Source organism: Garra rufa, chromosome 15 (assembly GCF_049309525.1).
Source record: "Garra rufa chromosome 15, GarRuf1.0, whole genome shotgun sequence".
NCBI classification, from domain to species: domain Eukaryota; kingdom Metazoa; phylum Chordata; class Actinopteri; order Cypriniformes; family Cyprinidae; genus Garra; species Garra rufa.
This window is the reverse complement of record NC_133375.1, coordinates 33,935,594-33,954,295: the sequence shown is the minus strand read 5'-3', so window position 1 is coordinate 33,954,295 and position 18,702 is coordinate 33,935,594. Positions and strand designations below refer to the sequence as shown.

Genomic DNA, 18,702 nt, shown 5'->3' with positions numbered 1-18,702 from the left:
GCCGTCCTCGTCAGGGTCAACAGAGAACAAACCCACTCCAAAAGAACCGTACTTTGCAAAGGAGGTACTGTTCTCGAAGTCCTCCAGGTCAATCCTCAGCTCGTAGTTGGCTTGAATGGTAAGTGCATGGATTCGTTTCATGCCTGAAAAAGAGATTTAGATGACGTTAATGGAAAAATATGCAGATGAGATTTATTTGAATATACAGAAGGCGGAAAGAGGGTTTGAGCAATCAGCTTCTGCTGGAGACATTAATGAAACCTCATATCGTGACTTGTTGAGGAGAGGTGTGCCAGCAAAACGTCTAGGTTACGAAGGTAACCCTCGTTCCCCGAAGGAGGGAACGGAGACGTTACATTGGGATCTCGCCTGAGAGACCGATCACCTCTGAGCCTTATTAAAAAGGCCAATTGAAAATTGGCGAGTGGACGTGCGCGCCGGCCACGCCCCCGTACATACGGGTATATAAGATGGCTGCGCGCACCACTCAGTCAGGCTTTTGCTGAAGAGCCGGGAGAGCCCGGCGTCAGCGCGACGCCAGGGGCGTGGCAGGGGAATGTAACGTCTCCGTTCCCTCCTTCGGGGAACGAGGGTTACCTTCGTAACCTAGACGTTACCCCTTCAGTCGAATCACTTCGACGTTACATTGGGAACAAACCCATGGAAAAGGCCACGACCCTGACGCCGCGTTACGCAACAGCTTCACGTGCTGACAAGTATACGTGCCGGCAGGCGAAGTGTAACGTAACCTTCCCAACGCCCTGGGGCCCAATAAGGGGGCCCCTCCAGGGATGCCAGTTGTACTGAAGCATGGGTTGGGGGGGCGGAGCACATGAAATTTTACATGTGGAATAAGAATAATTCAATATATCCATAAAAAGTTTTTTGGGGATATACGAGGGAAACAGCGGTCTCCTCCGCTGGAATAATAAAAAACTAAGCCACAACCTGCGGGGCGAAGGAAACCCAGGCAGGATCACAGTGCAGGACTACTCCGCGCCTAGCCCTGACTGCGGGGCAGGAGGACCCAGGGTTCGCCGGAGGGAACATACTGGGAAATAGCGCACGGATCCACGTGGGAATGGCGCAGCAAGCCGACACCAGCCGGTCTTCCCGCTCGCCTGAGAGTCCCTAAGTTAGGACACGGGAGAACGGCCTCTACGCAAGGTTGGAGAACCAAGCGAAGGTAGGGTGTCGCCCAGCCCGCAGCTTCCGATTTTTACATCTGCTGGTGAGGTGCCATGAACCAAGGATCACGGCTGTCCCTGGGTATAACAGGGAGGGGCATCTACCACCATTTAGCCAACCTCAGTTCGGGGAGCATTCCCTTTCTGCGAATCCCGAGGCAGATGAAGCTGCTGGTGCGGCTGAAGTGCCGAGTGATTCAGTCTCACATATTTAACGACACTACATCGCACGACTGGGTCTGCCTCCTCCAGAGCAGAGCTTGCAGGTCTACCACCTGGTCGCGGAAAGGCGTGGTGGGGACCTTGGGCACCGAGCCGGGGTCTCGACGGTAACGTGGAGAACGCCGGGCCCGAATTCTCGACACACTTTGCTGGCAGAGAAGCTTGTAGGCCCTCTTGATGGGAGCCAGGGCAGTCAGGAGCGCTATCTTAATGACAGGAACTTTAGCTCGACTGAGGCCCGTGGCTCCAACGGAGCGACCCGCGGCCCTGAAAGGCGACGGGGAGGCCCACGAGGTATGAGGTGCGTGCTAAGCACCTCTGAGGAACCTGAGCTTGTCGGTAACTTACCCTCTTAAAGGAAGCCGGGGCAGTCAGGAGTGCTGTCTTACTGACAGAAATTCTAGCTCGACTGAGGCCCGAGGCTCCTGAGGAGCACCCCGCGGCCCCGAAGGGCGACGGGGGGGTCCCAGAGGGTATGAGGCGTTACTTGACAGAGAAAACTTGTAGGTCTCCTGCCCTCTTAACGGGAGCCAGGGCGGTCAGGAGCGCTGTCTTGATGACAGGAATGCTAGCTCGACTGAGGCCAGTGGCTCAATTGGAGCGTCCCGCGGCTCTGAAGGCGACGGAAAGGCCCCAAGAGGGTGTGGGGTGCGTTCTGGGCACCTCTGGGAAACCTCACGGCCAGTGAATGCTTACCTACTTAGCTCCATCTACTGCATGTGATATGTGGCGAAGCAGCGGCATATACTTAGAGTGAGGGGACAGTCTGCGCTCAACTCTCCTGCAGGAAGGGAAGCATACTGCAACCGTGTAACTCTGTGGAAAGCCAGCAAATAGACCTCATCTCAGTGCGAGCCTGCCTAGTCAAGGGAGCTCGGTACTGAGTGATAATTGTATCACGGCCTGCGAAGGCCGGAGAGGTCTGGGTGTCATCCCGTGCCCTACAGGGAGGGACTGCCGCGAGGGAACGGTTACTAGACCTGAGCCTGGGTGGGCCATTCTTGTAGCGCAACCAACAGACTTACTCCTCGTCCTCCCTGGACTTGCACAGAGTCTGTGCAAGGAGGCTCGCTGGGGAAGGGCGTACTTGGGCCCCGGAGGTCAGCTGAGTGCCAGCGCTACTCTGAAAGAGGCAGCTGGTAATGAGAGCAATCGGGGGCGAGCGGATGTGGCTGGCCTACCGATATGCTCCAAACTAGCTGCGTCACGGGGTGGAGTCGCCATCCTGCAGGTGGTGGACTGCCGTGAGAGCCGATAGGCTGCACGGTTGAGTTTACCTGCTTCAAGTGAATGGCAAGTAGCAAAATCTGCCACGTACTCCCTGGGAGCAGATGGAGAGGCTGTAAGCCTCTGTCGTACATGGCAACCCAACCCGCGGTAAGCCACGGGCTGGCTTGTCGGCCAAACTGCGGGAAAACGCCAGTCCGGAGTGGGCCGAGATGCCATGCCCATCATGGGACTCGATCGTGCTGAAGCGGTCTCACATGAACAAGCTTAGCGGCTCTTAGCGGCTAGAGCTGTCATGTGCCCCAGGAGCCTCAGTTTGAGAGAACCGCTGTGTTGTGCCTGATTGACTCAGGAACTACAGCACTGACTGCGCGCTCTTGGTAGTAAGGCGGGCTGTCTTGAGGACCGAGTCGGGCTCCCGACCGAGGAAACGAATTTCCTCGGTTGGCCTGAAGAACCAGATGGCGGGGGTGCCGAGGCACCAGGTCCCAATGTTCGCACAACGGAACTCACGAGTGGGCTGGTAAAGCACCAGTCGAAGAGACGGTTGAAGACGCGAATACCTGTCTGCCGAAGAGGGGACAGGGGAGCTCCCATGGCCTAAGAAGGCAGGAAGGAGAGGGACTAGCCAAATGGACGCACCTCGCGCTGAGCGCTCGATCCCCGGGGCAGACCGCCGAAGGGGTGTGCGCCGGGGAAGATCGAGACGCGACAGCGGGTGCCCTTCAGGCAGATGGCTGCAACCCAGCCCTGGAGACGGAAACATACTTGTATGTGCGTCGTCGTGAGCATGTGTGCCGACAGCCTAAGAAGGGATCGGAACAGAGCTCCATCCAGGGCGGATGTTAACCCACCACTCTAACTGGACACGTGAAGTCAGGACACTTATCAAACCCCGACCTCGTCCCGGCTGGAGAGACAGGCTGGATCGCGTCCTTCGCCAGTAGGAACGCGACCTCCGCAGGCAGAACAGAGGCACACCTGCTTCTGAATAAAGAATGTAAGGGGTACCTGTGAGTCTGGGCGGACGCCTGGAGCCGGGCCGTACCGTCCGTATCAACCAGTGTAGTGGTATCAAGGGAACGTTGACCGGCGTGACCGTGGTGGGGCAGCCTGGGGAAAGACAGGGAAGGAGACAAAACCCAGAAGGATAAACGTCCTGGAGAAGTGTCTAACTGCACTAAGCAGTGCTTACCTACTTCCCTGGTTCCCGCGCTGGCGACATCCGGTCCCGAGTCTGGTTCCGAGGAGTGGAAGTGCTGCTCAGGAAGGAAACTCGGGGCCGGGGCCCCAGAGGTGAGAAGGCTGGGTCTTTCTGTGATTTCAAATGACCGGCTAAGTCCCGCTTCCAGCGGGAGTGCCGACAGAGTAGCTCTCTCCACCTCCGGGGGTGCTCGCATCAGGGACGCTTCGAAGCTCGCCTGCGAGGGTCTTCCGTCGCAGGACCCTGAGAGGCGAGCGGCGTCCCTCTCCCACGGGCGGCTCGACGTCGGCTGCGAGCCTGGATCGTGTGGCTCAGCAGGGGACGGAGCTGCGGGGGGACGCCCTCGGCGACGGGCAGGCGGAGGCGGGGGCCCAGGCGGCGGAATGGTAACTTCGCGGCGGGGCAGGATATGTTGGACGGCCTCCGTCTGCCTCTGGACCGTTGGAGCGCCAGAGGAGATGCCCAGCCCGAACGACGGGGAGGCGTACTGCTCTGGCATCTCGACGGGGTATGCTGATGGGCGGAGGATCGCAGGCTTTTGGGGGCCGGCGATACGTTCAACGCCGCTGAGCAAAAACCCTTCACGGTGTCGCCGAATAGGCCGCTCTGGGGAATGGGAGAGTCGAGAAAGCGAACTTTGTCAGCCTCTGCCATCCGGGCCAGAGTCAGCCATAGGTGGCGTTCCTGGACCACGCAGGTGGACATCACCTGACCAAGGGGACACGCCGCGACCTAGTAGCCCGAAGGGCGAAGTCAGTGGCGGCGCGGAGTTCTTCAAGTACCCCCTGGTCAGGACCACTCTCGTGCAGGCCTTAAGGTGCTTGCACCTGGCACTTTTGCAGTGTTGCCATGGCCTGCAGTGCGGGGCAGCGTGTCGGGGGGCGCAGAAAAGGCCCAGCCGATGAGGGCGGAAGAATTTCACATGCCCTAAAAGGGAGACGCGGAGGGCCCCACCAGGCGGCCGCGCCCGCGGGCAAAGGTGCACCGCGATGGCGCGCCCGACCTGGGGGACCGCCACGTACCCCTTGGCTGCCCCGCCATGGAGAGTGGCGAGGGGAGAGGAGCTGGAGAGCGCGTCAAATGAATAGGGCGCCATAGATTTTGTCAGCTCCTCATGCACATCCGGTCAGAACGGGACCGGGGGGGAGCGCGGCGCTGCCGCCGGGCCCCCCCCAGGAACCAGTCGTCCAGCCTAGAAGGATCGGCCGGGCCCCTGAGGAACCTTCAAACCGATCCCCCCCGGCTGCCCGGAGAAGCATAGCCGACAGTTTGACATCAACCTCCAGGGGGGCAGCGACCAAGGGTGGGCGCCGCGCCGCGGGAAGAGATGTGTCACCGTCTGACTCTCCCTCTGATGCTGTGACAGACATCTCATCCTCTGCAGGAGCACCGAAGGAGACGCTCAGCCCGCCAGGCGGGGAAGCGTCTGCTGCGGAAACTCAACGGGACCGCGCTGAGATAGAGAGGTCCGCAGGGCTTTTTGAGCCGGCGGAACGCTGTCTATTGTAATTTGAATGTCCCCCCCCGCGCTCCACCGCGGTGGCCGAAGAGCATAGGCGGCTCAACGGCTGACCACGGGAGGGAGGCGGGGGGAGCCAGCTCGCGAACGAGCGGCGGGACTTCAGCGTGGTCATGGTCATGCTTTCACCGCATGAACCATTCATGAGCACCACCCCAGTGTGCTCAAAGCCTAAACACGTGAGGCAGCGCTCATGTCCGTTCGCTGAGGAGAGGAAACTACCACATCCAGAAACGCACGGCCGAAAAGACATCCTGAAAAGAACGTCTAAAACGGCCGCTAGAAATTGCTCTTTTGTGATCCCGGTTTGCCCAGGGAGGCGCCGCGGGGCAATGCACTCGCCGGGGCTGCTCGCTGGAATGCAAAAAGGCTTTATATGGCCGTGAAAACGGCCGCCCGCGGGACCGCGCTGGCGGCTGCCAAACAATGCTCTTTCTGTGAAACACTCTTTTAGTTATGGCAGCGCAGCAGCAGGAGGGAGCATGAACTCTGAAGAACTCTTCTCGGCTGTTTAGAGGCTCGACACATCGGCTCTGAAAGCAAAAGTCTGACTGAGTGGTGCGCGCAGCCATCTTATATACCCGTATGTACGGGGGCGTGGCCGGCGCGCACGTCCACTCGCCAATTTTCAATTGGCCTTTTTAATAAGGCTCAGAGGTGATCGGTCTCTCAGGCGAGATCCCAATGTAACGTCGAAGTGATTCGACTGAAGGGGTAACTCTCAAAACCCCTTTACCAACTATATAGCTACACACTTGCAAAAACTCAGAATGGCCATAGCAAGTTTTGTACAAGATGTTTTCCTAGGAAAAAAAATAAATAAAAGAAAACTAAATAAAAAAGTAAAATAAAAACCACATAGCTGACAACCGATTTTCCAACAAGCAAGTTTTAAACAAGATATTTTTCTTAAAACAGACAATAAATAAAATAAAATAAAATAAACATAACTACACCCTGGCAAACAGTTTTCCTTAAACCTGATACTAATAAAATCTAATAAAATAAAATACAAATTTTAATAAAATTATAAAAAATAAGATAAAATAAAAAATAAATAAAATAAAACAAAATGCACATAGCTACACCCTGACAACCACTCAGAATGCCCATGACAAGTTAAAACAGAAATTTAAAATAAAAATATCAATAAAATAATAACAAAAAAATACAAATAAAATAAATAAAATAAATAAAAACATAACAAAGTAATATAAAATAAAATAAAATAAAAGCACATAGCTACACCCTGCCAACCAATTTTCCTCAAAAACATAAATTAATCAAATAAATAATAATAATAATAATAATAATAATAATAATAATAATAAAAATATAAAATTAAATAAAAATAAAAATTAAATTAAATTAAATGACCATGGGATGTTTTGCTCAAGAATTTTTTCTATTTTAATTTAATTATTTTAATTTAGACTTATACAACTCAATTTGTACATACAAACTAAACTAAGCCAAACTAAATAAAATAAAATTAAATTAAATTAAATTAAATTAAATTAAATTTAATTAAATTTAATAAAATAATCAAATAACAATATTCATAAAATAATAAAAATGGAAACCACTCAGAATGGCCATGGGAATTTTTGCTCAAGAAATTTAACAAAAAATAAAAAAAATAAAACACCCCATGTACTACTTTAATATTTAATAATATTTCAAATTAGCTTTTATATAATATAATATATAATAATATAATATAATAAACTATAATATTAAAATGTTATAATATTTTTATATTTTAGTTTTTTATACATTTGTTAGGTGACTTTGTCATTTTTATTAACTTTTTATTAAAAAAAACAGCTTTAATTTATTTTAGTTTATGTCATGATCTGGGCTGTGGGGTTTTCCCTCAGCCACCTGAGGTCGCTGTTCCCCTTGCACTGCACTTCCCTGATTGTTCACTCCTGTCGTGTCATTAGCAGCTCATTATCTCACACCTGTTCACAATTACTCAGACTATAAGAAACTCTCATTTCCCACTCATCATCGTGTCTGCATTGTCTCCGTATGTCTGTCTCTGTGTTCCTGACCCATGCTCTAGATTGTGTTTCTTGTTTTGTTCAGTTTTTGTGTTTAAAGTCGTGTTGTGCCGTGTTGGCCTTTTGTTTGTTTGTTTATTGTTTAATTAAAATTACCTTCCCTGCATTTTGGACCCTGACCTCATCCTTCAACCGTGACAGTTTAGTTTAGTAATTTAATTATTTTAATGTAGACTTATACAACTCAATTTGTACTAAACTAAGCCAAACTAAACTAAACTAAAATAAAATAAAATACAAATATTAATAAAATAATTAGGGGTGGGCATAGATTAATTTAAATCTTGGAATTAATCTAGATTAATCTAGATTAAAATGGCTAATTTGAATTCTGCTGAAGGCATTCAGAATATGTGTGCTACCCAAATAATGACTAAAAGTAAGTCTTCGAGAACGGGCCAGGTGGCGCATTAGATCAGGCACTCATCTCCTGTTTCCAAAATGCATCACAAACTGCTTGACAATTGCATTTACAACATAATTACCTATACAAACTTGTGTAACCAAGAGATTTTCTATAACTCTAAAACACACACAATTCAATGTGTAATCCATAATACGGGTAAAACATCTGTGAAAAATCAATACCAAAAATATCAGTACAATACAATTCCTGCATATTAACACTAGCCCCTATTTTTCACAGACTTTTTTCGGAGTGTTGAGGCCTCTTAAAAGTGCGAAACTGACTTTTCTATTTAACAGCTCAAAATAGTCTTGATAACAGTGAAACCATCAGCCAATTAGAATCTCCTCCCAAACTTGTACTTTAACTCTACTGTCTAACATCTGTGACTGCACTTTTTATTTTCAAACTTTTCCAAAATGAAAAGAGCAGTGAGCTTTAAGATTCCACAGCAACATTCATAGCAAAGTTTTCTGGGAACCATTGCAACAGTGTGCTTCTGAAAGCACAAGGTGCACATCTCTCTCCGAGAGGCGGGCCTGCTAGAGACATAACGTCTCTTTCTTAGCTTAGGCCGGCTTGAAGGACTCTGGTCTACTTCCTGGGATCAATATCTCAACGGGAGACCCAGATTCTAGTAAGTTCTGCTCTTAATATTCCACCCAGTTTTCACAGGGAGGAGGAGAGGCACTTGACAGGAAACTAATGTGCTTGCCTACAAATGAATTCCCTTTGTAGCCCCGTTCACTGGCATGTGCGTTGCACCCCCAGGACAGAAAATCAATACAGCAGAGTTTTGCTAGGTCTAATCGTAGCTTGCTGCTGGTCTTCAGCTGTTGTGAACCACGGCGCTTGTTTGGGTAGGGTGTTAGGTGAATAAACTTTAGCTGCATGCGGTCATATTTGCGAAACAGAATGTGTTGCTTAAAAAGCATCATACTGTGCCTAACAGATGTTCAACAGCCATTAGATATCTACCAAAAAAAGTGCTACGGGTTATAACAATTATTAACATTAACACTGACACTGAGATATTGTTTAAAGTCCACATGAAGCCATTTACAACCCATTTCATTTGCATAAACTGACAAATCTGAGAATCAAACAAGATAAACAAGAAAAAAAATGTAGGGTTGGACTTGATTTTATCAATCAACAATTAATTAGATGATTAAAATTTGCCATTATGTATCAAAAAACGCATAAATTACATAATTTGGACTGAATAAATCATGCACAACAAAACCAGGACTAGACTAGGCTAAACTAAAATATAAAAAAATAAAAAATAAACTGAAATGTATACTATAAATCATTTTAAAAAGTATAAATTGTTAGTTTGTTTTAATGACCATTTATGCAAATGTTAGTTACTATCAGTGTTGTTTCAGTATTTTTATGTACTACTTTAATATTTATTATATTTATTATTATTTAAAATGACCTTTTACATAATATAATATTAAATTGTTATATTTTCATATTTTATTTCTATTTTGTTTTCATACATTTCTTAGGTGATTTTGTCATTTTTATTACCTTTTGATTTTAAAAATCTGCTTTAATTTATTTCTATTTTAGTCATTTTATTATTTGAATTTGGACTTTTACAGCTCAACTCAACTTAAAATAAAACAATAACATTATTTAAAATAAATTAAATAATTAAATTAAGTAATTAAATTAATTAAATAATTAAATAATAAATTAAATGATTAAAATAAAAGGTATAAATCAATAATAAAAAAACAAAAAAATATTTAAATTAAGGTATTAAATGAATTTAATAAAAATAACAAAAAATAATTACAATAAAAGTTAGAGTATAAATCATTAAAAAAGTAAATTGTTCATTTATTTTCATGAACACTTATAAAAAAATTAGTTACTATCAGTATTTTATGTACTACTTTTCTTTTTAATAATATTTCAAATTAGCTTTTATATAATAATATAACAATAATCATAATGTAATATATTATAATATAATACAGTATAAAAATATAATATTAAAATTTTATAATATTTGTATATTTTATTTTTAGTTTGTTTGTATACATTTGTTAGCTGCTTTGGTCATTTTATTACTTTTTGATTTAAAAAAAGCTTTAATTTATTTTATTTTAGTTTTGGTAATTTTAATACTTTAATTTAGACTTATACAACTCAACTTATACATACAAACTGAACTAAAATAAAATAAAAGGTAAACTATAAATTGTTAATTTATTTTGATGAACATTTATGCAAATATTAGTTACTATGAGTGCTATTTCACTATTTTTTATGTAATATTTTAATACTTATTAATATTTGAAATGACCCTTTATAATAGAATAGAATAGAATAGAATATTAAATAAATAATATTTTTATATTTTACTTTTAGTTTGCTTTTATACATTTGTTAGGTTATTTTTGTAATTTTTATTACCTTTTGATTTTAAATGTTTTTTAAAGAAGTCTCTTATGCTCATCAAGACTGCATTTATTTAATCAAAAATACAAAAAAAAAAAAAAAAAAAACATTCCTGTAATACAAAGCTGAATTTTCATAAGCCATTACTCCGGTCTTCAGTGTCACATGATCCTTCAGAAATCATTCTCATATGCTAATTTATTATTAGAATTATCAATGTTGGCAACAGTTGTGCTACCAAATATTTTTTTTGGAATCTGTGATACTTTTTTCAGGATTCTTTGATGAATAAAAAGTACAAAAAAACAGCATTTATTCAAAATATAAATCTTTTCTAACATAAGTATTTGCTATCACTTTTTATAAATTTAACACATCCTTGGCGAATAAAAGTAATAATTTCTTTCAAAAAAAGAAAGAATAAAACTTTACTGACTCCAAACTTTTGAACAGTAGTGTATATTGTAAGAAAGGATTTCAATTTTAAATGAATGCTGTTCTTTTTAACTTTTTATTCATCAATGAATCCTGAAAAAAAAAAAAAAAAAAAAAAAAATCAGCATATTAGAATGATTTCTGAAGGTTGAATACTGCAGTAATGATGCTAAAAACTTCAGCTTTGATCACAGAAATAAATTAGATTTTTAATGTATATTAAAATAGATAATAGATAATATAATATATATAATAATATATAGACATTGATAAGAAGTTGGTTTCCCCATTTGCATCTACAACAGCTGGGATGGCTTTTCACAAGATTTTGGAGTGTTTCTGTGGGAATTTTTACCCATTCATTCAGTAAAGCATTTGTGAGGTCTGACTCGCAATCTCCGTTCTCAGTTCATCCCAAAGGTGTTTGATGGGGTTGAGTGAGCCAGTCAAGTTCATTCACACCAAACTCATCCAACCATGTTATTACAGAGAGCAGAAAAGCCAAGAGAAGTGTGATTCGTCACCCGAAAACAACTTCAAAAACAGAATTTTATGTAACATCCACCTCGGCACTTGGCGACCCAGCTCTGTGACTTTACGCATCTCCCGCTTTGTGACTAAGTTGCTGCTGTTCCTAAACACTTCCACTTTCACAAAATATCACTTACAGCTGAGTAGAAGCGGTGGAGAAGGGATATCTAGCAGGGATGACATTTCACAAACTCACTTATTGTAAAGGTGGCTTGCTATCAAGTACCATGAATTCACTGAACTCTTCAGAACCTTCTCACAAATGTTTGTAAATGCAGACTCCATGGCTAGGTGCTTGAATCTATACACCTGTGGCAATGAGTAAGATTATAATATAATGTCCACCCACTTAAAATGTCTATTTCTGGCTCCTACATCTTTAAGAAACAGCTCTTAGCATACAAATGTGCCTCACACTTTGAGAATCTAAAGTTATTTGATGGCTCGGGTGAGAAGCGGCAGTCCATCTGCTTCCCTCCAGTCCTGCAGAATAGACTAACATTTGTTCAAATGATATTGGTATAATGACAGAGATGGTTATGATGGCTGTGAATGGAGGGGGACTGGTGTGGTGCCGTTCCAGCGGCAGCCGAGCGCAACATCAAGCTCTATTAAGCACCAACACCCTTCTAATGGTCTCGGCGCTGACTAAATGGATAGGCCATTTGCACTCGAAGGTCATTTCTGTTTCGACCCAGGGACCCAGAAATGTTACACAGGGGTGCGATATATCAGAGCAGCCGTGTTGAAGACAGAAGGCTGGCTGTGCTGTTCTTCGTGTGAAAACTAATGTGCGTATGATTATCTTCACCTGGTCGGAGCTTCAGAGGGCTCCAGATGACCTGATACGAGAGATGATATGATCAGGAACTGACTGTACGTGAGTATACACACACACACACACACACACACACATACATACATATCAGAAACGTTTCCTCCAAGGAGGCAAAGGAGGCAATGTCTCCTCAAAATATTGGATGAGAAAAAATACAAAGCACAAAAATAAAACAAAGCCAATATTACAAAATATAACATTAAATAGTGTATAAATCACTCGTTTTTCTAAAGAAACATTGTCCAATAGCGACGCCAGCGGGTAAAGTTACAGAGGAGGTCCACGTCTCTTTCACTTCCCCTGAGCCCATTGAGTTTTAACAGATAAAGTGTGAAGCGTGCTGTGAGTTTGGTGGGGGATAATTAAGAATGAATGGGGAAATGTCACGTGAGAGGAGGCAATGCCTCCATCGTGATATGACTGGATATGACTAGCTGTGATTGGTTCATGCGATAAATCCCGCTTTTTGTTTTCATGCGTGCTCTGCGTTCACGAATCAGTCTGAATGAACAATATAATGGCATTAATGGGAAGACTACTTTAACCCTTAAATGCATCAATGTTTTGCCAATCATTATTACATATTCAGGTCTTTAGCGACCCAGACCTATATATCCAGCACGGATGGATCTCTAACTTCTAACTCTAACTCTAAAACTCTCTTGATATTTTAAGAACAATTACAGAAGAATAAAACCTCATTTTATTCTTCTGATCTCAACCATATTCTTAACCCTTGTGCGACCTTATGGACATTTTTGTCCATTTCAGTTTTATTTTTTTGTTAAAAGTGTGCCTTTGTTAATGCCTGCATTAAACTGCATAAATTTTGGCTCAGGTGTTTATTTTTATAGAAATTGAAATATTTCACCCTTATTTCCTTAAAAAAGAAACTATTTTACCCTCCGTACAAAAAATACTTACACTCAGGACCTTAAAGGATAACTGTTGCCAAAATGCAACCTGGGCTGTTTTTTTTACTGTAAACAAGACAAACTTATATCTAAAAGCATAATTACGACAAACGAGCCGTTTTTGAGATTGACCGTGATTTCGTTTTGTGGTCAATGGCCGGTGAATGGGAGTACTAGGGGCATAACTTTGAGCGCATCAAAATTGATATTTTTACAACACTAAGAAGGCTCGACACCATGAAACTTTGCTCGAAGTATCGCCTGGGTCTCTACACATGAACTCGAGCACTGAGAACATTGTTTGTGTACACAGAGTTTACTAAAAAGAAAGGTTTTGAACAACTCACTTACACTGTTTGGGTTTCCGCTCGCGGCCATCTTGCCAGTCAATTTTGATCCCACTTATTTTAGTAAAATAATTAGCACTTTGCTGATTCTACAAGGTGTATGTAAACTTTTGACTTCAACACTATATATATATATATATTTACACACACACACACACACACACACACACACACACACACACACACACACACACACACACACACACACACACACACACACACACACACACAATACATTTTTGGCACTGTGTTATGTTGCCACTAGATGTCCAATATAAAGTCTGTTTCCGGGAGAAATCCATTGAGAGTGACTGCTGTTAATCATATGTATGAGTTGGATATAGAGGCAATAACATCTCAGGGTGACTTCATATAGCTGCCAGTGTTGTTGACACAAAGCCGGTTTGATCTGTTTTTGGGAAGCATTGATCACCCCCGAAACTGCCGTCTGAAAGCCCTGCGGGGAGGAGCGAGCTCCACAGCGGATCTGACATTCGTCTGAGTCCACACAACAAAATCAAACACAAGCCCCTCGACCTTTCATCATTTCATTTCCAAGGCCTTGATGGGCCAACAATGTTGTCTAAGCACCAAATACCTTCTATACTGTGATGAAATAGCTTTTTTAATTGTTGATATGTGAACAGAACAACAGTTCTCTTGCATTTGCAAAAAAGTCCCTGGGGAAAGACAATGTTTTTTCATGTAAAAGAAAAAAATTGCTTCCTAGCAACCTAGATATACTGTATGTGTGGACCCACAAAAACAACCTAGGGCCTTACACAACAAAAGGCAAAAATTAAAATTCTTTCCACACAAAAATACCAAAAAGAGGTTAGAATGAATTTTAATTAGGTATCTGAAAAGATGCACATTTTGTTCTTTCTGTATTGTCTATAAAACACAGCACAGTATTTTTTACTGAAAGGAGTCAAATTTGTGAGAATGTCTTATGGCTATTAGAATGAAAATTTACATATCTTCAGGCATAAAATTTAACATGCTCTGACATCAAACAGAAATCTTTGAAATGAAAGTACTGTAGTTATGTTTAAACTGTGGGTTTCCTCTGAATTTACATAATTACATTCAGGCCTTTAATTAAATCTCAAGAGACTCACTCAACCCAAGTAACAATAATTTCTTAGAGATATATCAAACAGCGAACATATTGCCCTGAATTAGTACGAAGTACTTAGGTGTAGAAGGTAGTAATTAATCAATTGTTCTGTGAAAGCTACTTTAAAGTGCCGTTTAACTTTGAAAGGCTTCATGTGGGGTTTGAATGACTAAACGAAACAGTTGCTATTAAAGAGTTTGTTCCCCCAAAAATAAAAATCCTGTCACCATTTACTCACCCCCATGTCATTTTAAACCTGTCTATTCAACCCTGAAACTTCAATGCATTTAAAACGTCAATGCGTTCAAAAGTAATAATTTTAATTTAACTACATTACATTTAAATTCCAATTCTGCACCTGCTTGGATATCATTGGCCATTTACACATTCCTGACCAATCCAATTAAAGACGCTGATAATGAGCTCAGTGACACTAAATAAACAAATACATATTTTTTAATTTAAGTCATTTTTAGCAAACAATATTGCCAGTTATTTTGTCTATTTTCGCTCTGCAAATTTCTGACTGAATCAGTGTGTTTGAACAAATCGGCTCTGTGAATGATCCACTGTTTCACTCACTCATTAGTTTTGTTCCAGAATGAATCAGTTTTTAACAAATCGGATGTGTGAATGGTTTACTGACTCACTCATTCCTGAATGTTTTTGAATGAATGTTTTGAGTCAGTTAATTAATGACTCACTCATAAATAAAACCACTTGTTTTGTCCTAAATGAATCAGTGATTTTGAATAAATTGGTTGTGTGAATTATTCATTCACTCATTCATAAAGATACTCACTTGTTTTGTTCCAGAATGAATCAGTGTTTGGAATGAATTGTCTGAGTGAATGATTCAGTGCTTCACTCATAAACACAGCCAATTGGCCTTTTGTTTGAGTCAGTGAGTCAATGACTCACTCCTAAATAAAGTCACCTGTTTTGTCCTAATGATTCTGATTCTGAACAAATCAACTGTACAAAGGATTTATTCACTCACTCAGTAAGATACTTCTATAGTTCCAGAATGAAACAGTGTTTTTGAATGAATTGCTTGAGTAAATGATTCAGTGAATAACTCAAACACAGTCACTTGGCTTTTCCTGGATGAATCAATGTTTTTGAATGAATGGTTTGAGTCAGTGAGTCAATGACTCACTCATGAATAAAGCCACTTGTTTTTTTCCTAAATGAATCAGTGATCATGTACAAATCTGCTGTGTGATTCACTGACTCAATCATGGTCACATACGCTTGTTTTCACATTGTTTGAGTAAATTATTCAGTGACTCACTCATAAACACAGTCACTTGGCTTTTCTATCTATCTATCTATCTATCTATCTATCTATCTATCTATCTATCTATCTATCTATCTATCTATCTATCTATCTATCTATCTATCTATCTATCTATCTATCTATCTATCTATCTTTCTTTCTTTCTTTCTATTCAACTCTGAAACTTCAATGCGTTTAAAAGTAATGATTTTAATTCAACTTCTTTACATTTAAATTCCAATTCTTCACCTGTTTGAATAAGCTAGGAATTTAAAAGGCATTCTCAACTGAGTTCTGTATAGCACATGACCCTTTTAGCATATAGACGTTTTTCCTGAACACGGAAGTAAGTCCGACTCTTAACTGAAAGAATGCTTTGCATTCCGGTCTGCATTGTTTCTAGTCAAATTAGGGTATATTCCGAGCTAATAAACTAACGTTAAACCTATTAAAATGTTTTCAAAAAGCACATGGCTCCATAGCGCCATCACTTGGCGATGTCGCAATGACCGTCATTTGTCAGTGCCTCACTTTAATGAGTGTGTAGATGACACGAAGCAGTGGACGTTAGCTACATTAAAAACAGATGGACGCTATTTGAATGGGTTCCTATGGAAACCGGAACAGAAAAGCATTCAATCTGACGTTAGAATTCGTAATGGCGGCGCTCATCGTTTACTCAGGAAAAAGGTCTATAAACAGTAAAATTACTTGTTGATTCACTGCTGGACTCTGGGTTTCTTAATTCCACATTTCAATTCTTCTGAGGCCTCTTTAAAGGAAGCGCAATTCATGTTTCAATTAGAACTAAAGCGAGGCACTTGAAGATGTGAGGCAATAGTGAAAACGGCGGCCCTCGTGCTGAGCCGTGCCAGCGGAGGACAGATTTCTTTCTGACAGGCCAAAAGCTGCGCTCATTTTCTCCCCATGCAACCGTCCTCTGCTATTAATTTTTAATCAAGCTGCTCCATCTGCGTTTCAGCAAAGGCTCTGCTGCTCCCTGCAACTGTTCTATGAGACGCGTCTCGCATGGCTGTTCCCTGCGCCCTGTCAGACAAAAGCGAGACATTCAAGAAATGAAGCAAAGAGATTTGAGTTCAGGGCAGGGGTTTGCACTCTCACAAACACACAAATTCGCACATGTGATTGCTCCCCGAGGTCACAGCGTACAGGGCTTTGAACACCTGCCAGCGGAGTGACACAGCATCCGGCGTGTCTTCAGTTCTCCGCAGGATGAATCATCGCACCTAACGTGCCCGTCCCTTCCCAACGAGCCGCATCAAAGCTGCTGTTTACAGGTGGGCACTGTCGACCGCACCAATATCGATTTTGATAATTTTCCAAAGCCTGTCTGCAAGTCTCTGTGAGATGCATTTCTGGGCCTTGAGCTCAATTATATGCAAATCAAGAATAAGGGATTTAATTACGCCTGATGCAGCTCTTGTTTACATATTCAAACGGGGTGGGTGGGGGGGGGGGGGGGGGTGTCTCTTGTCATCTGCCGAAACCTCCAGAGGGATTCTGGAGGAATATGCAAAGACCCTTCGGCTGTCAAACGTCAGATCACAGCATTAAATAAGAGACTCAATAAGGTACCGGAGTGCAGTGCTTTGAGAACAGCTGAGGTAAAATGGACAAGGTGTAAAACCTAGAGCAGAACAGCTGTTCACATGCTATTGAAAACACATCTGTAAGTACACTTCACATCAATGCAGTTGTTTCAGAGCAATTAAAAAGAGCATATGGAGACCTGCCTCCAGAGACTGGAACGAGCACAGTGTTTCTGGCAACTTGCTGAACACATAGAAGCTACAGAGGAGAAAGACCTGCTTTGATATCATTGGCCATTCACACATTCCTGACCAATCCAATTAAAGATGCTGATAACGAGCTCTGCGACACTAAACAAGGGTAATTATCTATGACTGCTGCTAATGCGATACACTATAGTGCATTTAATCTCGACGATTTCTCATTACAGAACTCACAAAAGCACAAATCCTTTGTTATTCTGGTTAAGTGTTGCTTGAAATGTCAGTTCAGTCTCTTAAATAAAATGTTAACATTTTATATTTCATTTATTAAATTATAAATAAAATAAATACATTTTCTTAATAATTTGAGTCATTGACTCACTCATAATTAAAGCCACTTGTTTTGTCATAAATTAATCAGCGTTTTTGAATGAATTGTAAATGATTCAGTGACTAACTCATAAACACAGCCACTTGGCCTTTCCTGAATGAATCAATGTTTTTGAATGAATGATTTGAGTCAGTTAGTCAATGACTCACTCATGAATGTTTTATACAACAGTTTATTAACTAAGATGTTAATATTAAGTAACTTATTTTTAGGAAAACATATTGTCAGTTATTTTGTCTATTTTCACTCAGCAAAACAAAAATAGTTCCAGACAAGCTTCATAGTGTTGTTTCTAAATAAATCAGTGTCACTAGTTTTGTTTCTGACTGAATCAGTGTGTTTGAACAAAAGGTTTTGTAATGTTTTCGAATGGATTGTTTGGGTCAGTAAGTCAATGACTCCCTCCTAAATAAAGCCACTTGTTTTGTCCTAAATCAACTGTGTGAATGATTAATTTACTCACTCATTAAGAGTGTTCCAGAATGAATCAGTGTTTTTGAATGAATTGTTTAAGTAAAAGCTTCAGTGACTCATTCATAAACAGTCATTTGGCTTTCACTTACTGAATCAATGTTTCTGAATGAATGGTTTGAGTCAGTTATAAATAAAGCCACTTGTTTCATCTTAAATGAATCAATGAGTCTGATTCATTCACGTACTCCAGAATGAATCAGTGTTTTTGAATGAATTGTTTGAGTGAATGATTCACTGACTCTCTTAACAACAATTCGCTTTGCCTTTCCTGAATGAATCAATTTATTTGAATGAATGATTTGATTCAGTCAATGACTGAGTCACAGTCAATGACTCACTCATAAATAAAGCCACTTGTTTTGTCCTAAAT

The 18,702-nt window shown here is 41.8% G+C and overlaps 1 protein-coding gene across 2 annotated transcripts in view; it reads right to left on the bottom strand.

Moving 5' to 3' along the window:
• Positions 1-18,702, bottom strand: part of fibcd1a (fibrinogen C domain containing 1a) — a 160,280-nt gene that overhangs the window by 14,223 nt on the left and 127,355 nt on the right. For both annotated transcript variants that reach the window (XM_073818977.1, XM_073818978.1), the window contains one exon: positions 1-143. This exon is cut by the window's left edge and continues 37 nt beyond it. In XM_073818977.1, the coding sequence (XP_073675078.1) occupies positions 1-143 (143 nt within the window). The remainder of the gene's footprint in view (positions 144-18,702) is intronic.